This window comes from Corvus moneduloides, chromosome 1 (assembly GCF_009650955.1).
Source record: "Corvus moneduloides isolate bCorMon1 chromosome 1, bCorMon1.pri, whole genome shotgun sequence".
Classification (NCBI taxonomy): Eukaryota; Metazoa; Chordata; class Aves; order Passeriformes; family Corvidae; genus Corvus; species Corvus moneduloides.
The window spans coordinates 144,612,141-144,637,619 of NC_045476.1; the positions used below are offsets into that span (position 1 = coordinate 144,612,141).

A 25,479-nucleotide genomic window follows, 5' to 3' on the forward strand; every position below is an offset into this window, starting at 1 on the left:
AAATACCATAACATTGTTCCAAAATACAATAAATTAATCCAGTTTTCTTTAGTCTGAAAAAAATACATGTTCTTTGGAATATATGCAGTTCTTGCGTCCTTGTTTTTGGTGTGGAACACCATAGAGAAAATGGATGATCATAGAGCAACTCTAATTGCCTATTAATCTTCAGCATTGGAGAGAAGAAGGCTGATGTCTATGTGCCTGCCCAACGAGATGTGGAATGCTTTAGCCTGTACACTTCAGCAAGTGTACACAGGAGCTTCAGAGTTGTGATGGTCCTTATGATGGCAAGGGCTTTGCCAGGCTGGAGCTAGAATGCAAGACTTAAGTTTAAATGAGTTGAAGAATTAGGAAGAAAATACTTTGAGTCAGCTGAAATTCCTAGGCTGCATTTTGCTAATGATTAGTAGCAAAAGTACTCCTTGCATATATACAAAGCCCTGATATCAAGGAAAAAATTAAGAACTCATTTCATTATTTCACTGGTCAGAGCATAGTTTATAGTTCCCTATAAGAGGGTTATTTCTTCTGTCCTGAAGATATATGCAAACTGTGGTTTATTAGGTATGTGTCAGATGGCTTAGCTGTCAAAACTATGCAGCAGAAATGCTCTAGTATACAAAAATCATTTTGTGGTCCATTGTCTTACCCCTGTGATGGTGATGTCCATGATATAGGCTTGGCTGGCCCCTGCCATGTGCCATGTGGGTTGCTCTGAGCTCAAAAGGGCTGGTAGGTAGTTTTGTGGGTATTGCCTCATTAGTGAGGTGGCTGTGGCACAAATAAACACTGGTGGATGGGAATGGCTGCCCAGCTCAGGGATTGCCTGCACCCCAGAGAACTTGGGGTGTGTTGCCTTGAATGAATGAATGAATGAAGAGAAAACTGTGAAGCTTCACCAACTTCATGGTTACAAAGAGTATCACAGAAAATCAGTAAAACCTATATTTTTAATATGTATAAAAGGCTGAGTCCTCTTGAGTTTCTGCTTTCCTGCGAGGAAACTCGCCCTTGCTGCCATGTATGAAATACTTTGGTGGTTCATCCCGTCCCTGTGAGCAGCAGAGTGGCAGCACTGAGTGGCAGGTAGGGCTGCGACCATCTGGCAGAGCCCTTTGTGCACCACAGGTTTCTCAGGATGTGCTTTTTGCCAAACAGTGGCTATGACGTGTATTTTTGCTCCTTTACAAAGAACAGGTAGCCTTAAAGGTTACAAATGTGCCCCTAGAAACAATTTCGGTAAGTGCACAACTCTGAATCCCTTGGCTTCTGTGGTTGAGGTCAGTGAGTGACAACTGGATTGGGACCTGGTCTGGAGGCAGTGTTTCTGTTTGACACATTCATGTTTTTCTAAAGAGCTATTTCTTCCTCCAGCTCTTTCAGCCTCTGGAAATCTACTGATAGATCACAGCCAGGAGTACATCTTTCTTTACATTCTTTTTAAGCTTGGTTCATTGACTCATGTGTGAATTTTGCCATCTTGAGTGGGTATTTTTTTCTTTCCCTGCCTCCCTCCCCTCCCTTTCTATTCAAGAAACTTCTAATTTTAATTTGGAAAAAAATTCTGTAATCTTGCATGCCAACTGTCTGGGAGCATATGGATCTTTATTAGCCTTCACAATGTGACGGGTATTATTTATAAAGTAAATTAGGAGAACTTCAAAGGAGGTGTTGCTGCTTTTTATGTCAATAACAAGTTTTATTTTTTAAACTTGTTGAGAGTGTATTTACATAACAGAAGCTGCAACTTCCCAGGAGTTTCTGGTGCCTAATAGGGCAGTGCTACATTGCTTTCCTATTTCTGGAGAGCTTCTCCTGCTTTGAAATGCCTGTAAGACATTTTCTGTAAGAACCCTTGCAATGTTGGCAAGCTGTCAGCACAGCCTTCTTGACTATCAGTTCTCAAAGGCTCTGCACAGCTGGCTACAGTGGAGCAATGCCACCCCCAGACAAAGTGGGTGGAGGAGAGTATAGGGAAGACCTCAGCACAGACATGATGTAAGATGATAGTAGTCCTGCAGGTGTTTTATGCCATTACATACACAGAATATTTGGCCTGAGCACTCTGTCCATTGCAGAGACACTGGCTTGGGATGCCCTTTGCACAAGTTGTGCTGGCATCAGTCCTGATACAGACTGCACACTGCCTGTCCTGGCTTCTCCAAACCAGCATGTGGATATGTTCCTCTTGCTGTCTGCAGCCCTGGGAACTACTGGATGTGCCAGCCTGAGTCTCAGGCACCGGTGATCCATGCAAAGCCTGGTACCTTCCCAACAGAGTGGGCAGATCTGTCTTCAATGGAACAACCAGTTTCTCTTTTAGCATTTCTGATGTGTCTGTTGCTGTAGTTCCAGGTTTTGCAGAGTACAATGCTCACAGTGGTTCCTCTTTGGGTAATATCTGTGCGTTGTCTTTTTTGCATCAGGGAGCAGAAAGGAAAATCCGAGATGAAGAGAGAAAGCAGAACAGGAAGAAAGGCAAAGGCCAGGCATCCCAAGCCTCATGTAATAACAGTGAGTAAAGCGGGCCTTCCTGGTTGGGGGCTAAGTCATGCTTAACATGCCTCCTTTCACAACCCTGTGCTTTGTGATCCACCTAGCAGCTGAAGGGAAGTTGAGTGCACTCCCTCTGCAGAAAAAGAGTGATATCACCTTCTTCAAAACAATGGCTGACCTGGATTCCCAGCCAGTTCTCTTCATACCTGATGTTCACTTTGGAAACCTACAAAGAACTGGACAGGTAGGAAATATGAGATGAGCAGGTGCCCACTTGCCATCTGACTGCCTCTGCTCTGGGGCAGGTTTTAGGGGAATAAATCACTGTTCCTGGGGGGCGCTTGTTTCAGCTCTCATTTTGATAAATGCAGTTTTGGTGCATCACTTATAAAAGACCTCACAAGACACAAGTACCTTTCTGAGTTCTTGGTGTGAAAAGGGAGTTTATACTTCTTTGACAACTGAATAGTTTGGTTTTGTTACAGTTTTGTCATTCTTTTTTTGGGAAGAAAGAATGAAACAAATAGTCAAGAATTTTTAAATAGAAGGTTGATTTGTGACTGAAATAAAATCTGGTTTTGAGTGTGCTCTTTGGCTTGGTGAAATGAAGTGCCACCTTGTGGTAGCAGAGATCCCCCTCCCTGTCACAGCTGTAAACAAAGACCAAGCTCTTAGACGTGTAAGAAGGTCAAGAGGAGGGTCACTGAACACCACTACCCATTTTCTGTCGGCATCACCTAGAGATCTGGAGATTCCTTGAAAAAAATATTTTCACTCTTCCAAGTAAAACTCCATCACACTAATGTTAATACTCAGTATTGGCAGTTATTATCACCAGTAAACATAAGGAAGTCTTTGCTGACTTGACTCTTTTCTACTTTATCGCCTGCTGGGAAGTTGAAAACCTGAATTGGAGGGTCAGCTCTGACAACTTTTTTACTATGAACGTGTTATTTATTAACATTTCAGGGAGTAGAATGAGACCTTTATGCATGTGTTTATAAAGAAAAATAGTTGATGAGGAAATTTAATATGCATCTTGCTGAAAAATAGTAAAATGAGGAAGATGAAATGAAACCGAGTGTTGGAATTGTCAGTTATTTTGAAGCAGTGAGAATTGTGGTTGAGCAAAGCACAAAGAGCGCAGACATTGCAATCGCAGCTGTCACTGCCTTACTCTCCCAAATTGGAAAGACGCCCACTCACATATCAGTGCTGGGTACCTTCTGTCCTCATGGCTTTCAAACCAGAATGTGGATTTGTCTCAAACAGGAGAAGGTGGAAGCATTCCTTAGTATATGTAATCCTGTAAATAATTTTCTAAACTAACTGGAAGATACCCCATTTCCTAGCTCTTAGGCAGCGTTCAGCCATGTCTTTTATTGCTGTAACTCATAGTTACAGACCTCAGCTTTGCACACACACACCTCTGAGCTATTTTCATTGCACAGGTTCAGAAGTGAAGGCTCCCAGTGAGAGCCAAGTGTGCTCCAAGTCCTGCCAGCACAAGTGCTGGAGGCCCGCCCGGGGTGGCTTGCCCTGCCCAACTGGACCGGCTGCGGTGCCCTGTGCCTCCACCCCACGCCTGCACCGCAGCTCAGCAGCTGGAGGGCTGGGGCACTTGTTGGTGCAGACTTGCAGTGTGGGCATGTTGTGAGGATTTTGGCTGACTGTTCTGTAAAGTGTTGGACAACAGACTCTGATTTTATACCTTCCCTACTACTGTCAGCTGCATTTGCTGCTGTTGTAAATTTGGTCCCGGTGACTCTGAGCTATGTGGGTTTACACAAAACTGACTGGGGCTTCTGCCTACAGCCTGTGGAAAAAATGTTCAGCTGTAACATTAGTAATTGTATTTCCATTAGGCCTGTAGTTTAATCTTGTTCTTTATAGTTTAATTAGATTTTCAGATATTATTAAATACATAAAGAAGCTTGTGAGTGGTGTGGCTTAAACTGTATTAGGAGTAATTTAGGCGGGTAGTGATCTGATTTAGAGGATTGCAAAATAATTGGGAAAATGATATAAACCAGGGAAGAGTGTAATGTCTTTCAAACTTTGATATATTTCCACTAGATGATACTCAGGAGCAGTTTCTCTAAGCCACACTTCTTCCAGATGACAGTTAGAACTAGAGGTGTTTGTGTTTTATAGAAGGAAAAGGATTTTTTAATAAATGACAAACTGCAAAACATTTGTTGTCTTTTCTCCCTTTTGAAGTTCAGTTAAGCAAGTGCCTGAGTTTTGGGAATAATTGATTTTTATTTCCATCCTTCTAGGTTTACTATAATACAGATGATGAGAGAGAAGGGTAAGATATTTATTGTTTCACAAGCTTTGCAGTTAACAGTTCAAACTCATAGAAAATCTATATAAAATATGAAATCAGATAAAACTGATCCCCTTTCTCCCCCTTCCCTCATGTTCTTCCACGTAAACTGTCTGCTTTTTATATCTGTATTTTAATACATTTCCAAGTAACAGGGCCCTAAGGTTCAATACAGGGACAGGACAATATATTTGATAATGAAGTGCTGTCTATGTAAGCATAAGGGTTCTCAAATAATTTAAAAACTAGGAATTTTTTATTGAAGCACTGAGCTTCACTGCATTCCTGAAAGCTGTTTAGCAGTGCACACATGTGTATGCAACAAATACAGGAACTGCAGAGAGATTGGCCAAGTGCCAGAAGAGAAAGGCAGAAAGAGAACAGAGAACCTGGGAAGGAGGAAGGTTGAAAATGGGAGTACCCCCTATCTGACTTTGGAGGGACTGGAAGAATTGATGAAAGTCCCTCTAATAGTTAGAGATGACATGAAATAAGGGTTTTAATATGGGTGGCTGACCTTCAGCCCACAATGTGTGCCAGCCCCATACTTTTGTAAGTTGCTTGAATCCCCAAGTCTGAGATTCTGGAGTAACATAATTACACTCCCATAAACCTGCAAAAAGTGACCTGTGATAGGGAGTGGCCGAGCAACTGCAGTTGACATTGACTCGAAAACATGAGGCCCTTTTTATTTCTCTTTGAAACGAATGTTCTTCGTAAGGCTTACAGTGGAATTTGAGAAACAAAGGGGTTTATTTCACCAAGCAATAACCACCCCCTTTCCTCAATATTTAAACAGTTAGGGGCCTTTGGGGTTTTCAAATTAGTGTGTAACATCAGAACATATTTTTCTGTCACCTGTCCCAGCCAGTCAGTCTCGGCAATTTAAGAGGCCTGGATAGTTCGGATAAAAGCTAAATGCTTGCAGTTTCTGCTTTTGGTGCTACTTGAGTAGCCAGTGGGTGTTTTTGCCAGAGTACCAAGTGAGTAATGACTGTTGCTGTTGTCTCCTCTTCTACTGTGAGCACAGTTTACTGTGACATGGTCCCTGTTTTGTGTATTCTAGTAGCAGTGTCCTGGTCAAAAGGATGTTCCGGCCTGTGGAGGAAGAGTTTGGTCCCTCCCCTTTGAAACAAATCAAAGAAGAAGGTCTGAAAAGAGGTAACAGTCAATTCTTAGCAGTTGAAAGTAATTCTGTGGGACTCAAACCTCAAGCTGGGAAGGGTAGGTGTGGCTTGGGCAGAGTCGGTTGTTGGATGCTAGTGCAAATATGGGTAGATGGGAGAAGAGATCTTTGCATCTGCCAGTCTGTAAGGAGGTATTTTAACAAATGCTAGAAATTACTTAAAAGAAAAAAACCAAAGGACTATGCTCTCTCAAGAAGGGATCAGGACACAAGTGTATATAAAAAAAGCTAGAAAGTTTATTGGTTCCTCGCCAAGCTACATAGTTCATAAAAGTTCCAGTACCAAATCTGTGATGGTCTGTTTTTAACTTTTGCTCATCTTTTCTGTTCTGTCTGGGATCACAAGCAAATACTGAAGATGCATTGGGTCAAATACAGAGACCTTAACAGGCAAGCTCCTGCTGACTGCAGACTTAGATTGGCTGGAATAAAATCTCAGAAATTTCCTACCATATTAGACATATAAGACATGGAGAGACATCTTCCATCAGATCTAACTGTATTGTTTAAGAGTTTGTTTCCCTTAACTGTTTTTACTGCCCGGGTGGATATTATTACAGTTGCATTTCATATACTCTACCAACTCCTGTTTTCCAGTCTGCTACAAGTGAAGCTTAAGTTGAATTAACCTTGAAGCAACTGCTTAGGTTGAGCTGTTAAACTTTGCACTGAAGGTGGTTTTGTCCACAAAGTCTGTTTTGTGTACAGTTACTTCCAGTGCAGTGCCATTGGTGGTAACTTCCTACACTGTCACAGTAAAACACCATGGAGAATATTTGCCATTCCTTCAGTCTTATGAGTTCTGTCATGTAAATTTGTTGACAAACTTAAGTAATTCAAAGTTGCAAGTATTTTGAGGTTCACCCGTCAGGTTGTGAGACAACAAAGCAACAATGTACAGAAGGGTTTTTCTTAGTTGCACCATCCGTAAGACTCCTTTGAGCTTTATAGAAATGACTTCCCACAATCCTTCATTTGCAAAGTTTCTGTGTTGGTTAGGGTGGTGTGCTTGAACCAAGGGAAGCATAGAAGATTATAGGATGGAGACTGGTATCTTCTGGACATAAATGTGAACATATGATTCTTTTAATTAAATCTTAAATTAATTATGTGAGGTCAGCATTGACCATGGACTCGCATTTGGTTGACTCAAGACCTTAGCCAAATTCACATTATCAGGGCGCTATCAAGCAGAAGATGACAGCCATGAGGGCTACATAAAGAACTCTCATTTCCTACAATTTCACCTGGGTTTCCCAGCTGGAAGCCTAGGAAGTTGCCTGCAAGGAGGTATTGGTTTGCTTTGATTATTCCTGTCCTTTGCTGTGGTTAGTTGTTTTGATGTCATCCAGGACTTGCAAGTATTTCAAGGGTAAAGTTAGAAAGGAAAAAAAAAAAATTTCAGCTGGTGGCAAAACTATGTAAAATGATTAAATCCAGGAGAGGCACAGAACCAGAGAAGCTGGAGTATGCTCTCTTCACATCCCCTTCCTGTTCAGTGTTTCTCTCATCTTGGACTGTGCTGGCTTGAGGCCAAGCCTTTCCTAGCACGGCCTTTGCTCTGGTGAACTTCCTGCCATCCGGAGCCCTGCATCTGTGATTGTGCTGATGGAACGCAGTTCAGCTGAATCTACCCATTTGATAATGCTGTCTTTGCCACAGAACTCACTTGGTACTAAAATGTTCCGGGTTTTTTTTTCCCAGCTTTGCCATATTAGAAGCTTCTTGTCTCAAGATTTATTTGGTACAGCAGAATCCATAACTCCTAGAGAGCAGGTATAGATGGGGTGCTGGTGTAATGTTTGAGAGAGAGCATGTCTGATATGTGAAAATATACATTAAAAACAATGTAATCCCAAGGTGTCTCATTAGCAGAGCAGTGCAGGTAAGTTGCAGCCAGTGAGGTGTCCAAGCCCTGCTGAAGAACTGAAGTGAAAGTGTGTGGCCTCACCTCTGCCTGCTGGACCTACTTGTAACACTGTCTGGTGGAAGTAAAAATATTAAGGGGCAGCCTTCAAGAGAACAGGTCTGAAGGGGTTTGCAAACAAGGTTCACATTCTCACTCAGGTAGCTGCCTCTTTTTGAATTATTCTTTAATCTCCTTGACCTTTAAGGGAAGTCCAAGTGCCCAACACAGAAATGTGAAGTATGTTAATCTGTACCAAATGTGTATCACAGCTAGTTACTTGGCTAGATTTGGCTTTTTCCTGTTTTGAGTTGTCAGTAAGAGTTTTCAAATCACTTTCTGATTTCATTGGGAGTTTCCCATTAATTATAAATCCAGCAGCTGAGTTATAGATCAGGTGGATTTCCAGTCCTGTAGTTCTCAGTTTCAAGAAAGTATTTTTTTGTCTAGCTTTTGTCTCTTAGGAAAGTCATGTTAAACTACTCTGAAACATTTTGGATGCATAACAATCAGGGGTTTGAGAGCCATCCCTGTGAAGGGCAGCATTCATACTGTCACCAAGGGAATTTGTGCCTGGGCAATAATGAAAACTCCAAATGTGAGGAAGGAAAGCCAAAGTGCAGCTACCAGCCCTTCTTTCCTTGACTAAGATGTACCATATCTCCATCAAGAGACCACTTAACAGAGACTGTCTGTAGTCGTTGTTCATAGGGTGTCAGTCACAGCATTGGTAGTGCCCAGGCTCAGACCTTCCTGATGTCCCAAGTCTTACTGTCTTGTTGTGTCCTTAGTTTCATTTTTCCACATGTATGTTGTTAACAATTTTGAAAGAGGTATCTAACATTGTTCTTCTGCATTCACACATAAATCCTCAGTTCAGTGGCCTGGCTTCCAGAAGTCTCACTGGTGCAACAACATCCCTTGCCTTGAGCAAAGGCTGTTTGCCCCTCTGCAATTTGGTGTATTGGGGCTATTTCTTAAGTAACTAAGGATAAATTTATCTCCCCCATCTTTTGCAATTCTTTTTAACATCTAAAGAATATTAAGGTCTGCAGTGGATTTCAGTGCTGGCAAGAAGGTTAAGAACTCAGACCAGGGAGTAGATCAGACAAATTTGAATTTATCTTTTAACTTTCAGGCAAAAATAGCTCATTGCCTTGTACAAGATTTCTCCCTTGTTCCCCTCCAAACCTTGTAATTGGTACTATTAGAGCGAGCCCATCTAGATGCTATGAATGTGGTGACAGTAGGATCAGAGGACATAAGTAAGAGTTGTGTTACATGGTCACAGTCATTCAGTGACAGTGCTGCTGCTGAGCCAGTGGAGCCTTTGCAGCCCCTTTCCCTCCTCTCTGGCTGTGCCTCCCGCTGCAGCTGCCTCTCTGCTGCTCTGCCAGCACGAAGGCTTGGGGGGCTGCATTGTGCGCTGAGGCAGGATCTGGTCTGTTTGAAGAGTAACTCAAAAAAAGGGTTTTTTCACTCACATCTGCTGTTTGAGAGAGTTCATCACCCAGGAAAGTTCACTGAGATGAGCCAGAGTAAGAGAGCATAAGGGCAGGGATGAGACAGGGGCTTCCTGAGGCATCACTGTCACCAGAAGTCATTTATGGAAAAGTACCCTACTGAATCAAAGCCAGGATTTTCATACCTGTTAGGGAAAAGAAAAACGCAACAACCGCGCATATGCTTATTAATCCTGCCTCTCTGTGTGCATAATAGTAATTCAAGTTCCCTGTTATCCTTGTAATAGATCCTTCATTCAGCATAATGTTGCCCGGCACACCAAGCACAACACAGTAGCTCAGCACTGGGATTGTCTAGTGTCCCCAACTTTAACCTTGGACCAACTGATTTTTTTTTGCTCCTTTCAGATATGGTTGTAATTGTTAAGGCTGGCAGAGCTCCAGATGTTTGTAAAGCCAGGAGTTACAGGACAACCTGCTGGTCACGAGGAAAATAATTACTAAATTAATATGTGTTAGTACTGGTAAAATTAGCCCTTTGTGTAAGTGCTTGTTCATGCAGTTAAACATATCAGGCATGGTAAAATTTAACTCCTGGTGTGGAATTTTTTTTTCTTTTGTATTTTGACAGTTTAGGTTGTGACACAAAATTGTCTCAGCTTCTAAGTGCATTAAAAGGATGTTCTCAGGCTAGGCCCCAAGGAGTTGCTAAAATATAGGTGAAAAGGATGTAGCTCTGCATGCTGTGCTAGCAGTTTTGTGGCTTGTACTTCTGAATTGAAAATGCAAAAAGCCCAACATTGTCCTGCATGTTTGGTTTGTAGGCCAAGTCAGGGGACTGAACTATCCATTATTTTTTTTCCAGTCATTTCAAAACCTGAGCAAAGAAGCTACAATTGTGTGCAAATGGGCCTTAGTCCACCCTGCTACAGTCTTGGCCTGAGAATTAACTTCTAAACAATTGCTTCTGTATGAAAAATACCGTCATATTTTTTGGTTCATCTGCACGCCATCTACTGAGTTACCTGGTGAAGATATCTTTTGGACCACAATAATATGCAGTTTCAAAAGATGCTCTTATCTGTCTACCAAAAAAAAAAAATGTGGTTACCAATGTAATTTGTCACACAGACATGACAGTGCATGTGTATTTGTGCCTCATGTGCAGCACTGCTATTTGAAAAGGCAGTTTATTTAGGAAACAAAATAAATTGTAGAACATCATATTTAACCTGTTACTTATCAGTCATGTGAGATGATGCCTAAAACACTTTTTAGTGTCTATGCTTATATGGTTTGTAGCTGTCTGCTTTGCTTTTGCCATATTATAGCAGGTTTCCTCCTTTTACCTGTACAAGTGTGAAGAAAACAAAAGCTAGGGAGGGCAGGGCACTGCACCTGTGGACAACTAACAGCTAGCAGGGCATCCGAGGGAGGAAGAGGAACAGAAATGGCATTTGGATACCTAAGCATGCGGGCACACTGGTAAATGCCTTCCTGCCAGCTGTGCTCTTGAATGTCTCCACTGTAAAATCTCAAATTACTTTGAACTCATTTTTCCCAGTGTTTATTTTCTTACTGGTCAGGCCATTTCCAGTCATCTGCATGGTAATGTCAGAGAGAACTATTTCTTTACGTTTTCTTTGATTTTGCTCTCAAAGGCACAGCTACAGGCAACCCAGACTTGCCTTTTGAATGTCCTTTCCCAGCCTTTTAGATGAAGCCTGGAGAGGTACAAGCCAAGACAGAGGTTTAAGAAGACCTAGCTTGTGTGTTTTGTCCTATGACCAAGGGACAGGCCCCCAGTGCTTTCTAGCTTCTTTCTGTAAATGGAGATTTAAATTCCGGAAGATAAAGATTCTTCACATTAGATTAAATTTGCTGAATTTTCAGTACTGTGTTTTCAGTGTGACTATGATGCATTGTCCATGTCTAGATCACTGATGATATTAAAGGTACATCTTTTTAAGTGCAAACCATCTTCATTTTATCTGTCATGGATTAATATTTGTTTTTCTATTCATTGTGGGGTATTTCTTCTGTGCAATTGACTGAACCTGCTCCAAGTTTGATTTTTTTTTTTTTTCTATTTCAGTGCTTTTGTATGTGAGGAAGGAGACAGATGAGGTGTTTGATGCTTTGATGCTGAAATCACCCACAGTAAAGGGGCTAATGGAAGCTGTAAGTATCCAATGTCCTCACATTGTTTGTCTTTCTTGGCAAGAAAATCTTGAGGCTTTCCATGTATTATTGAGATAAACTATAATATAAGATGAAGTTATTCTCAAGTGTATTTAAAGCATTTCTTAAAGGCTTTCTGGAGCACAGCTCTGAAATGCTGGCATGTTCCTAATTCAGTGTTGTCAGCAGGTTACTGGGTTTAAACAGTGTCACAGAGCTGATTATTGGAGACCTGAGCCTTGAGGAATAGCAGTAGTTAACCAGTGTCAGGGAAGGAGAGAGGTGCAAGCTTTATTTTCTGAAATGCTTCTTTCTGAACTGATGGTTCAGAGCCTGTTGAATCTTTTCCTGTAATGCTTATCAATACCTTCCCAGCCTGGTTTCCAAGAAGAGGCCCAAGGATGCACTGTTTCTGTGTGAATTTCATATGGCCTTTGTGCAATTGCTGTTCAGCGTGTAAGAGGCAGGTGCTGAGCCAGTGCAGCCTTGTCATTCATACATCATCTCAAATTCCTTCTCTAGCTGTCACTTACAGTGTGACCTACCTACCAGTTGCCTCTTTGCTGCTTCTTTGAGTGGAGTTTTTACTTGTTACCCATTAGAAGTCATTATAAGAGTTCCTGTTTTCATGTTTAATCCTGTTTATATGAGCTGATGACTCGTGAAATTTGGTAAGGGAAAAGAGTTAAGAAATAATCACGTGTCTCACTGCTTTAGTGGGGGAATGTGAGACTGACATGTGGGATGCTGAGTTGATTTCCAGCCTTGTTTACATGTAGGGGAGAAGATGGAAATGGATGAAAGTGCCCCTGGAGAACTCAGCCAAGTGCTAGAAGTGTGTATATTCATACTCTCTTAAAACTGTCACAGTATCTTGTTGCATGTACTGAATACTTTTAATGCAGTAAAGATTGAGTTATTTGGTCAATATTTGGCCAGTAGCAGAAGGCAGAGAAAGATTTGTGGGTTAGTGAAGTTGTTTAAAGCAGCTGTTTAGATGAGGGTATCTCTGAGGAGAGTCACGGCTAAGGATGTCCTAACTGTGCTTCTGCCAGTGCTGTTTGTTAGCTGTGACTGCAGCTCAGTCGTTAGGCAGAGCACATGCATAACAAAAACCAGGCTTTGCTTGAAGAGGCTGCAGTCTGATTCATGGTAAGCTGCAACATGATTTCATCTTGTCTTTGCATGGAAGTTAAAAGTATGTTATAATCCTTCTGTAACTGTTCAAGCTAGCATGAATATATTATCTCCAGTAGTCAGTGCTACTCCATGCCTGTTCTCCAGCTCCCATGTAGCAAAAACAAAGCTGGTGCAGAAGCAGGAAAGGTTTCTGCATACCTCAGTCAGTGCAGCTGCTGACTCACTGGCATGTTTTCGGCACCAGAGAAATCTAATCTGTTGTAAAATGTCCCAGTTCACTGGAAGGAACACATTCAGAAAATTTTAATTCTCTTTGGTAGGATATTGTGGGTAAAACAATGCCAAAAATCTGTCAAAGTGCATATTCTTAAATATTCACTCTACTGTCATTGCAGCAAATCATATAATTTTGTAATTGTGCATATCCTGAATGCTCTGTTCTAGTCTCAGTATTAAGAATTTAGGAACTGAGCCTCTGAGTATTACAGAGCCCCACATCTGAAAGAGAGCTCCAGTGATCCTCAGTCATACCCTCCTTCTCTGTTTATGGATTTTACTTTTTTTTTCTTTTCCTTAGTCACTATTCCTGGTCTTTGACTTTTTCCTAACTCTGTTATTAATTATATGGTTTTCTTGGATCCTATATTTATTTTATTCTCACATATACCCCCATTCCAAATGAACAATTAGATTCCTTCTCAGATATCTTTCTTTTGGCAAATATCTAGCGGTCTTGGGTTTCAGAAATACAGAGTGTCTCAGGAAGTGATGCAGATGTTTGGTTTTCACTAGTCAGTCTTGATCAACAGAAAATAGCAAAGCAATTGCCCATCACAAAACATCACACATATGTGGTGACTGACCAGCTCTACATCCTGCTTTCAGCCTGATCCAAAGTCAGGATAACTGTGGATCTCAGTAGGTACTCAGTCGTATATTGTGCAAAATTATATATTTGTGCAAATTACAGAAGGCAGTTAAAATTGGGAAATTCAAGCATCTTCCAAAGTCTTTCTATAATTAAAAGCTCAGTTCAATAGAGCTAGCTTAAACTATTAGATACTTCCTTATATATGTGGTCTTCCAGCCAGCGTAGGGCAACAGACTAGACCATGTCATAGAACTAAACTGGCTAAGATGGTTTCCTACATGCTTTGACCCACCCAGATATTGCTCTTTCTGGCTTCCTGACTCCAACAGAGAGCATTTCTGGTGGCTTGTTCAATCAGACAAACTTGCCATGCCAGGGGACTGCAGCTCAAAGGGACACCCAGAGATCTATTTCAGTGCCATTCTGAAGGCTGTCGCACTGCTTTGGGGATCTTAACAGAAAGAAATCTCTGCTTAGAAGATTGACAAATGGACGGTGGAGGTGATAAGGAAAAATATTTCTCCATATAAAGATATCTTTTTAAAATTTAATGTAGCCTGCTTGGGTTCAGGTGAGAAATCGTGTTGTTTTGTATGGAAGTTGGCATTAAGTGGTGTTCCCCCTGCCTGGCAGCAAACACCCTGAGAAGAGGGTGTTAAGTGAGATGCCCTAGCAGATGCTTGCTCTCTCCTTTCTCTAGTTCTGCAGCAGGACTTAGCACATTTGTACTGGAGACTGTGAGGGGGAGGCTCTCCCATACCCCCACTTTGAGCCTTGCTTCCACAGCTTGCTGTTTGGTATAATTGGTTGAATCCCAGGGGTTCCTGAGAAATGTGCTTATTCAGTCAGCTGGAAGTCTTTCGCAAAGCTCACTAATCCCTGCATGTTATATAAATCCTACACCTGTCATAGGCAGTGTGACAGGCAAGGCTTTCTCAGCCCGAACTCTCATAGTTTATGTAGGAAGTGATGTCCCAGAGTCCCAAACTGCTTTGAGCAACATTTGGAATGCATGAGTGTTAGGTATGCCAAATATCCTAGGGAAGATTTATGCCGGAATGTGCAGAATGCTGTATATTAGCTGCTATTAAGCCTCCTTGGCAAGAAATGTTTTGCTCAGCTTGTTTATTTGCATGGAGTCAGTGAAAAGTGTCTTCAAGTGCTGATCTTTACAATTTCACTAGGATTCAGAGTTAACAACCCAGAGAGAAAGATCGTTTCCTCATGTTCACACAGTTGTGACACTTTCTGCAGTTTCAGGTTGCCAGTTTTTCTCCAATGCCTGTTACAAAGGATTTTTTCAACTGTCTGATGAAACAGAGCCATTTTTTATTATTGTTTTACATGAAAAATTTAGGGGTACAACAGAAGCACAGATACAAAAATTCAACACCAGATTGTTTATCTGATGTCATTCTGTTCATGATAAGCAAAGCCAGAGGATAATAAAGAGTAAAGAACAGTGAAACATGCTGGTGCAAGAGAAACAGAAGTAGCAAGTATCACCCAAATTTAGTTTGTATTTTGTTCTCTGCTAGGTGTAAAACTTCAGGAGTGGATGGGTCTATTGTACCTCATCAGTTATTCCCCCTTCTGTTAGCCACAGATGCATGCTAGCAGTCAGAGGAAACTCTTTTCAGTGTAAAAGAAGTTTTATTGGTTCTTGAGAATCTTGGCATTATGCTATAGAATGCCTGTCAAGCTGATACCCTTGTGCATCATTAGGGATACTTTTTAAGTACAAAATTGCTTCTTGGCTAAGATGACAATTATACTATTATAGGTGATGTAGACAAGTATAGGCTAATTAATTCTTTCTTTCAGAGAATCTTGGCTGTCTGGATGGGAGCCATGCTTGGTGTTGAACCTGTGGCTCCTTGAATCTGTCCTCGATGCTGAGTTTATCCATTCCATTTTCTATGTCATGATAATTGCTTTAATGTACTTCTCTAAAATACCTTTTCTCAACTGAAGTCTGAACGCAAACACAAAGAAAGGATTTTACAGTGACTGATGTTTGCCAGTCTTTAAATGGATTTTTAATTGAGCATTTCAGTTCTCTAATGCAGAAGATAAGTAGTCAGCTATTTAGCTGCAACTTCATTTCACCTGGGAAGAGCTGAAAACTTACTTTGCTTGGCAGTAGAGTACCACAGAACATTAATCACTGAGGAAAAAAAAAAAGTAATTTTTCTGTAACTATTTTGCCTTTTGGGACAATCCTCTTCTAAAATGTGAACTGTGAGACCTGTTCCCTCAAAGAAGAGTCATAATTTGGAAAGCAAACCTGGCTCAGATGAAGGGCCCAGGGACACCATAAGCACACCACATATTCACTGCAGATTAGACATCCAAAAAAGTAATATACTGCTGCAAAGCAATGCCAAAGCATCCCAATGAAGTACATGTTGGCATGGGTAATTTGTCAGCTAAGTAGTTCTTCCTTCTAAAGTTTTACTGTATTTTCTGCTTTATTGTTTTAGTAACTGACAAGAAGTTTATTTTACAAGTCCTTTACCTTGATGACACACTTCTCTATTACATCTCATCTTGTTACCTATACACTCAGATGATGTTTTGTGAGCCAAATAGTGTTTTCATTTTGCCACCATAGTAACTAGACTGAATTACCCTCCCAACAATACAGAAGCTTCTTAGTCCTGTGTGCAGGATGTTGGTAGCCCTCCCACAATAAAAGGTATCTTGACAAAAATTTCAGACAAAAATACCACCATGGAGAGTCCTGTTAGCTTAACAAACCTTGAAATGTCTTTGAAAAATAGAAATGCGCATGTTTTTGTTGTTCCGTTGGTCCGTCAGCTCCTGTTGGGTTGCCATGTGTCTGCCTTCTGCCTGGTGGGAGAAGCCTTTGCTTCCATGAGCCCAGAAAATCAGATTAAGAAACAACAGAAAGATCAGATTGAAATTCCCTGAATTTCAGGTAAAATCTGAAGCTGGGAAGAGCATTGACTCCTTGAACAGAGTGCTAGGAGATGCTGGGGCAATTCTGATGACTCGCACCCTATAAAAACTATAGTGTCCTTTTGGGGCCCTCCCCCTGCCCTGTGGCCCTGGGAGAGGGGCCCTGGGGGGGAGGCACGGGGTTTCCCTGCCCCTGGTCAGCCTCGTTCCCCAGTGGTTGTTTTGTGTTCCCCTGCAAGGGCAAGGACCCTCGGGTCCCATGTTTGCCTCAGTTCCTCGGCAGAGCCCCGGCCATGCGGCTGGAGAAATAAACATCTCTGAAACATCTACCAAGAATCGGTCCATAGATATTTCTTTCCACCGGCCTCGTTGTCTGATACATCGTGTTGCAGTTTCCCTGCTGTAACAAATGGTTGATAATGCAGGCAGAATGATCCCCAATCCCTAAGGACAGTGACTGATTTGTGAGTAAACTCTGGATTCCTCTTCTTGTTTTGTTTTGCTGTTCCATCTCTAAATTATGGAGGAACCATGGAAAGACTCTTGGCTCTCCGAGCCACATATGGACATTTATCTTAAACTTGAAAAGATTCTTGAACAACGATTTGTAAATTTGAGCTTATTTCAAGCTCAAAAGGAACTAAAACATTTCCTTTCCTGGTTGTTTAAGAACTTTTTCTACGTTTCTTGGGATTTAATTCTTACCAAAGACTTTTGGAAGACCATTTGGACACAGTTAATTTCTGAGTCAAAATATATGCCAATGGAAGAATATTTTCGTGAATATTATTTAATTACCGAGACTGTTGAGCAATGTCAGCTGTGTCTTGGCGAAGGGAAGCGTGCCTCAGAGTCTGTGCGGCCCAGGCCACGTGGACCGAGCGCTCTCCGAGCAGCAGCGAGGCAGTTCCTGTGTGCGGGCGGAGCGGTGCGAGCTGCAGTGTCGGCAGCAGAGCGAGGCGTGGCAGGAGTGGCGTGACCCGGCGGTGCCCACCCAGCCCCGCACAGCGCGTGGTGGAGCGAGCCCCGTGAACGCCCGACCGAGAGGGGCGGTGCGTGGGCGGCAGCTGGCGGCGGTGGCGGTGGAGCGGAGCCGCGCCCAGCTGAAACGCGCTGGAGCAGGGCACGGGGGGCTGCCGCTCGGGGGCCCGGCCGAGACGTGGGTGCAGCGCCAGGCAGTGGCAGCGCAGCTGAGAGCAGAAGCGGCAGCGCGTGGGGAGCTGAGCGGCGCAGCCCGGCCCGGCCCACACAGCCCCGAATGCGACCCCGGGAAGAGCGCGCAGGCACGAGCAGCCCCGACAGCCCCAGCAGCACTGACAACCCTGGCAGTTTCAACACGGGAGCGAGCGAAAGTGAAAGAGAAAATAAAAACGCAGTGAGACAGAAAACAGCAGCCACTCGGAAAAAGGAAAAAATCACCATAGCTAAGGTTTTAGGAATAGTAAAATGGTATAATGTTAAACAAAATTATGGATTCATAACAAGATGTGACAACCAAGAAGACATATTTGTTCATAGAACTGCTATTAAAAAGAATAACCCTAAAAATTACCTGCAAAGTGTAGGAGATGGGGAAGTTGTACAATTTGATATAGTGCAAGGAAAGAAGGGTTTACAAGCAGCAAATGTTACTGGGCCTGGGGGTATTCCAGTCAAAGGCAGCGTTTATGCACAAAATTATAAACAATATCCATCCCAGCAACTTCCCTACCCATAACCTACTTTCCCCTTTCACCCTATACCCAGTATGAACCCTTTCCTAAGTTTACCCCATCCCCAGTTTATTCCTAATCTGTTTTTCACCCCATGGCTTCCCTATACAATTCCCTTTCCCTACAACTCCTCTCCAATGCCAAAGGGGGAATGAAGAGGGGGAGGGAAGAAATTACTATTGTTGTTTAGAGTTCCAACAGGTACAAATGGAAGAAACCCTCTCCTGCCTCAGTTTCCCCACAAAGCATGCCCGGAGAGTCCTGTCTCCCTTCTGTCAGCCTTAAGATGTTCCAGAGAATCTGTTTGGACATCTAAAGACTCAGGAGGGTGGCTTGTTTTGTTTTGAAACTGTCCTTGTTATCTCATGTTTATCCAGTTGTTTTCAATGTTAAGTTTCAAATCTCTTTTGTTAAAAATAAACAGGTGAAATGTTGGGGCCCTCCCCCTGCCATGTAGCCCTGGGAGAGGGGCCCCGGGGGGGAGGCACGGGGTTTCCCTGCCCCTGGTCAGCCTCGTTCCCCAGTGGTTGGTTTGTGTTCCCCTGTGGACAAGGACCCTCAGGTCCTGTGATTGAGCAGTTCCTCGGCAGAGCTCTGGCCATGCGGCTGGAGAAATAAACATCTCTGAAACATCTATCAAGAATCGGGCCATAGATATTTCTTTCCCACAGGCCTCGTTGTCTGATACACGTGTTGCAGTTTCCCCTCTGTAACAGTGTCCGAGTTTCTGGATGGAGACAATTGTGGGTTTTGATTAAGCTGTTCAGGATTATTTCTCCCTAAGTCATCCTTAAATGAAAACATGATATGGTTGTGACTGACTTCCCTGTATAGCTATCCTGTCAAAGTTCGTAGAGATTTTGTTTTAATGTCTTATGTAAGGTAAGAGGTGATAATTTTGTATTTCTCATTCATTTTTAGTGATATTTCTTTTATTATTTCAGATCTCTGAGAAATATGGGCTGCCAGTTGAAAAGATTGCAAAACTTTATAAGAAGAGCAAAAAGGGGTAAGTTAGTTAACTAACTAAGGATCTATTGCAGAATCCTTTAGAAGTACTCAGAGATACCAGTCACACTTGGGGCCTCATGATGCTGGGCAACATAAACTCTTTCAGAAGACATACCCATGTGCTTGAACTCTTCATGTCTGTGGAGACTGTAGGCAATGGCAGAGGAGGAAACATGGATCTCCAGTCTGTGTCTGACATAAGTGTTCATAAGCTTACTGTGAAGAAAGACTTTGTGGATATGTGGATAAAGTCTGTTTTGTAGACAATATGCTTAATAACATTGTGGAGGGCCAGCATGGGAGATGCTGCCTTTGCTGTCAATGCAGTGTGGAGTTTTCCTGCAGTGTTAGGAAGTAGGCCACTGTCCTATTCTGAAAGACAGGCAGACAATGTTTGCTGCAGGGGTTTCAGCTGAGTAAATTTAGACATGAATGTCACAGCTGGACTTTTAGAATAGCTAGGCTACTGCTTCTTGCCATAAAACTGAATCTCTCCACCTCAGCTTTTTTTTTAGTTCTATTCAACCAAAATATTGTAGTGATATAATTTAAACCAATCATTTATTTTCAGCTGTAACTCTAGCTTAGGGCATTGTTGTGTCTGGGGATTTCTTTAGCTTTTGAGAAGACAGGTGAAATTTCTCATGTTTTGCTTCTTTCTAAGTGACAGACAAAACATATGGAGGTAAAGAGTGAGGAAAACACTCATATACACTTCTAATAATCATTGTTGATAGTCTCACATCCAAGTGAGTTCTAAGTCTGTGAGCTGTGTGCAAAGCACAAATTACACTGCTTCCCTGTGTTAGCAACTCACACCACAGAGGTGCAGCAGCTCACATGGCGTGCCTGAGGAGTAGCATGGAGGTGTCTCTGTGGGAGCCAACGCCAGGCATGGGAAGCACCAGCTAGCTGTGTCTGCCAGGGATCTGAAGTGCAGCTCAGCTGTAGGTAGCCTAAGTGTGTTAACATCCCAGCACTGGCGTCTCCACCTCAGCTACTCTGGCAAGGAGCAGCCTCTAATCCAAAGGCTGTAAGGGACTACAGGGTAGATCATGATGATAACTCCCACTAGTGATGCTGTATTGGCCTGTGCTGGAGTCTGGTTTTGTGTTGTAGAGAAGTGAGTACATGTGGCAGAGTGCACAGCTTTCCCTTTCAGTACATAAAAACATATGGTACATAAAAACATTGATTTCTGCCTTTGTCACCAGTATCCTGGTAAACATGGATGACAACATTATTGAGCACTACTCCAACGAGGACACATTCATCCTGCACATGGAGAACATGGTTGAAGGCTTCAAGATCACACTGACAGAGATCTAGCCTCAGGCAGAGCCTTTTTGTAAGGAACCACAGCATTTCATTCTTCTTGGAAAGCAGAAGATTCCCCGTGAACTTGACAGATGTTGATCAGAGAAACTGTTACAAGACTGCATTGAAAATATTGTCCATTCTGCACATGTGCACCCACTGCATACAGACTTGGGTTTGTCAAGCACAAGGCCACTCACGTTAACCTGGTCCCTTATTTATTGTTCCCTACTCTCTAGTGTACAAGCAGTTACCAACCCCCAGATTTGTAACCAGATGACCCACTGCAAATGTGAAATGCAGCATTTTAATCCATACTTCAGTGTGGATAAGCTCATTCTAAAACATGTTAAGTAACTATGCTGGTCTAGTTTCAGAAATCTGGTATAAATCACTTTACCAGTAGTTGTCTCCATCATTGCTAAAAATCTGTTGCAGTGCTAAAGATGGGGAAAGTGGCTGACAGTTCACTTGCTCAGATTGATCCATATCTCTCTATACTGTATAGTCTTGCCAAATACCTCTGGTAGTTCTCAGCACGTAGCAATGAGGACTTGTAAGTAAGGCATTCAGCTACAAATGTCACTTGTAAGTAAATGGTAAAGAAACCATTTTAACCTTGTATATAATGTTTATAATATGCAATAATATATTTTAACTACTGTATGTGGGCATGTTTACTGCCTCTATGTTTTTGTATGTATTTGGTTTAGGGTTTAATAGAATCTTTCCTAGAGGAGTAAATCGCTGCAATCTGTTAAGGAGTGTGTACTGAGAAGCTGATAACTGAATCTGTACTCATATGCTCCATCCTCACTCACACAGGTATATACTGAAATATTAGAGCAGACTCTGCTACCAGGGGTTGGATGCTCTGGTACAATGGGGCCCACCTTAGGTGCCCAAGTCCCAGCTGTAGATACCTGAGTGTCCCATGCAGCCATAACAAAATTCAAGAGACACCGTGTGTCTGCTGCCTGGTTTGCCTAGAGGTACAGAAAGGAATTCTTCCTGGTCGTCTTCCTTTGATGAAGTGGAGGCTCTTAAAGTGTCCTTTTCTCAAACCTGTGGTGGGAAGGTTCTTTCCGCAGCAGCCGGTACATCAAAGCATTTCTCTAGACTGTAAGAAACAGGACTTCGAACTCTTCCTCTTAAGTGTACTTGCTCTTGTATTTCCATTGAATGATTCTGTTGTGATTCCTAGGACACTAGGACATATAAGCCTGGGCTTGGTATAAATAGTTTATCAAAACTGGAACAATTTTTCCAGTGGAGAGTGAGAATCCGACAACTGAGGTGTGGAGATAGGTCTCTCTCTCAAGGGCTGCATCTGAATCCAAGTTGAACTGCATGGTTATTCCATCAGATTCCACGCCTGCCTTATGAATTCTGTGAAGAAATAAAGTTGTGCAGGCTAAAATCATACCAGGAAAGGGGTTAAAGGCCTGAATGTCCCTATGACATCCAAACCCAGCACCTCTCTCTCTCCGTTCCAGCTCCTCTGCCTATTGTAAAGAGCTCCTCATGCAGCATATAATTCCATGAGTTTCAGCTGCATTTTTTTCTCTATGCACTATACATGGATCCTGTGTGACAGACAGAAGTGTGGGTCCTTTCCTACATGCAGCTTTTAGAATTTATTCTTTTCCTTCTGAAACCTTTTCTCCTTTAGAACCTTTATTTTTAGGTGGTTAATGGCAGAAAGAAACACTGCCTAGTATAAAAGGGCTCGCATAGTGTTTTGAGCTGTGTGGAGGTATTTACATTCAAGCAAAGTAGCTGGGGTAACTGACCAGTCTGATTTGGCCATATCTGCATGAATTATCCTGCAAGTTCTTGCACACTTCCTTAACTTCAAGTAGCATCCCATTAAAATCTCTACTTCTGTTAGAAATGTTAGATACATGTCAAGGTTTCTGTGGGACCAGAAACTATAAAAGGTTCAGGCTGGTAGTGTCAGGGCTAGCATCCAGAATCCACATATGCCTGTAGAGCAAAGTGTGTATCCTGTCTTTCTCCTGCCCTTTTCTTTTGGTATGCACTCTTTCTCCTGATGCAGAATTCTGTAGTAATGTCCTTAACTTTATATAAAAATGCACTCCAGCAAAATGCTCTTGCTACCCTGCTCAAGAGCAAACATCCTGGGAATACAAGAGATTTAAGATTGTTCCATTTGTTTCTACTTGGCTCAGACTGAGATGAAAAGTCTATGCTGATTTATCCCAGATACTTTTTTCCTAAAGGAAAAAAAGCGGATAGTTTGGACAGGAGGCATTAGGAACTGGGACCAGCATGCAGGACTGCTGAGCAATACTGTTAGTTCTTGTATTTCTATGTTGGTGTTTAGAATCCTCAGAATATCAGCTAGGATCTCTCAGCTGGTCAAGATGTCTGGGCAGAAGCTGCAGGTTAAGCGTAGGAGTAAATGTATGCAGGAGTTGAGCCTTGGTTCTGCCCCCAACAAGCCTGCTGTCCAAGGGAATGCCTGGGGCTGGCCTGGGTTGGAATGTGCTGTGTTATGAAAGGACAGTGAGAATTCAGGCATCACAGAGAAGGACAGGCTGTCCTGGCAGCACCAGCACTCAGGTTAATGGGATGTTGTTGTCTTACACTTGGGTGGAGATGAGCTGAGATCGGTTGGGTGCTGCAGCATCCTCTGATGAGGAGCAGTGCAGGATCAGTGAGAAGTGCAATGCTCCAGGAATACTGGGGCTTAAGGAACTATCTTTCCATTGTCATTTTAGCAGCTTTCAGTCAGCCACTATCCAGAGAAGGAAAGTTGCTTCCAAGATTAACTGAAAGCTATTCTAAATACATTTTAAAGTGTGCAAATTCCTGATAGTAGAAAGCTGATACTCCTGACTTTAGTTCCTTCTTACAGTCTCAATGAAGTTATCAGGAAGGCAACTAGATAGGTGGTAAGATTATTTTAAAACAGCAACTAGAGCTAGATAAGAATGATCACCCTTAACTTTGTCTGCCAGGGTCTGAGGGCTTTGTTTCTATGTCACTAAGACATTAGAAAGAGTATCCATACTGCACCCCTCCAGCTGTAGTTAATAGCATCAGCTGCTGGAGGAGCACTGAACCTTGGATGCTGGTTGTGGCAAGCTACAAGCTCTCAAGTTTCACGTTGTTGGTCCAAATCAGCCCATCAGAGTGGTGGGAAAGGGGCAGTATGAGTAATGCAAACTTCTGAAGCAGTGACTACCTTGTGCCCTGCTTGACTCAGATGTCCTGAGGAGTACATAGTGCTTACATGTATATTGTTTAAAATATACATGTTGCTTTTGTATGATAAAAATTATTGGTTAATGCTGGATTTTCCAAATGTTATGAGTTAAGTGGAAGTAAGATTTGGATACTGTTCAGCAGGGGACAGGAATATCTGCCTTGCCTCCTTTTGTTTCTTTGTGGCACTGCTGTGGTTGTTTATTTAAAGGAACAAAATTCTCATTTCCTCTTCTTCTTCAAGACAGCAGTCTTGAATCTTAACTAGTGCAGCCTGAAGAGTGGCTTGCTGCTCAGTGCATTTTCCCTATGAAGAGTTAAAGCAGTGCAGTGTCTGTAGATGTTGTGTTTTCAAAGACTCTGATAGAGATGTACAAAAGGAGATCAGTCTTCTAATTTTGGTTCCTGCTGCAGATTTGGCACTTCATCCATCCATTTGATGTTTTATTATGAAACCCTATTCAAATTCTCAAAATCTAGTTCTTTCTCATGGTCAGGTGCTGATATCTCCAAAATAAAGTGCATCCTTTGAGTAAAGCTTTGTGGATGTATGGCGATATCCCCATCAAGACATTTTAGAGGATTTCTACTACTGAGTGTAAACTACAAAGAAAAGAATGTTTTCTTCCTGTGTGTCCTCTGTCACAAACATTTTGGTCAATGGAATTCAAAGATCAAATATCTTTCTTATATATTTTTCTCTTTCATTTTATGAATTGTTTAAATGTAAATTAATTCAAACAGTTAGTAAAATCTAAACTCTCTAGCTGTCAGAGATGCTGTATATTGATTGAAATGGAACTGGAAAGGAGTATCTTATGACTTATAAAATGTAAAGCTTATTAAATGTTTATATGCTCTTCCATTTCCTATTAATTGAGACAAGATACAAACAAGAATGTTTGTGCCAAAGATTGTGACAAGCCTTCTTTCTGGCAAACAAGGAAACTATGTATAAATAGTGTGCTTTTATATTAAGAATATAGCTCATGTAACTTAATAGTGTTGCAACTGGGAGAGGGGTTTGATAAGCTGTAAATACAGTTATTTTATTTTTTGTACATTTTTAAGAAGGAAAAAAATAAATATTCCTATGTATGAGATAATATTTCTGTTGCTGTGGTGTGTGTCACTACATCTCTCCAGGAGAGACAGTATGTGAAAATACCTGAAGGAGGGTGCAGAGAGGATGGAGTCAGGCTCTTCTAAATGGTGCCAATGACAGGACCAGAGGCAAGTGGACACACGCTAAAATACAGGAGGTTCCCTCTGAAATCAGGGACTGATTGCGTGTGTGCGTGACTAAGCCCTGGAGAAGGTTGCCCAGAGAGGTTGTAGAGTCTCTATCCCTGTAGGTATTTAAAAGCTGCCTTGACATGGTCCTGGACAGCCAACTCTCACTTGCTCTTCTAGAGCAGGGGGGTTGGACCAGATGAACTACAGAAATCCCTTCCAAGCCCAACTATTTTGTGGTTCTGTGACTTGTTGGAGTGTCCTGGGAACCTGGCTGGAGGCACTGACACTAACATCTTTGTGACTCCTGGGCACCTGGGATGAGATCCTTACTGTGTCTACTCCAAAAGCACTGAAGCATATCTGGGCACACATCTTGCAGTAAAACATTTTCATCAAACATTTTATTCTCCACCAGTTGAGTCTGGCTTTTCAAACAAGAATTCAGGAGGTGAGAACATCTAAGTAGGTGGGAAAT

General features: G+C 42.1%; 1 protein-coding gene across 7 annotated transcripts in view; it reads left to right on the plus strand.

Moving 5' to 3' along the window:
- GRHL2 (grainyhead like transcription factor 2) overlaps nucleotides 1-24,876 on the plus strand; it is a 68,326-nt gene extending 43,450 nt beyond the window's left edge. For 5 of the 7 annotated variants that reach the window (XM_032130483.1, XM_032130502.1, XM_032130492.1 and 2 more), the window contains 7 exons: nucleotides 2,430-2,517; nucleotides 2,604-2,743; nucleotides 4,779-4,810; nucleotides 5,895-5,989; nucleotides 11,479-11,564; nucleotides 19,154-19,218; nucleotides 20,435-24,876. In XM_032130483.1, coding sequence (XP_031986374.1) covers nucleotides 2,430-2,517; nucleotides 2,604-2,743; nucleotides 4,779-4,810; nucleotides 5,895-5,989; nucleotides 11,479-11,564; nucleotides 19,154-19,218; nucleotides 20,435-20,549 — 621 coding nt within the window. In that variant the 3' untranslated portion in view covers nucleotides 20,550-24,876. The remainder of the gene's footprint in view (nucleotides 1-2,429; nucleotides 2,518-2,603; nucleotides 2,744-4,778; nucleotides 4,811-5,894; nucleotides 5,990-11,478; nucleotides 11,565-19,153; nucleotides 19,219-20,434) is intronic. The other 2 variants (XM_032130474.1, XM_032130458.1) reach the window with 2 other exon arrangements.
- Nucleotides 24,877-25,479: the final 603 nt, after the last annotated feature.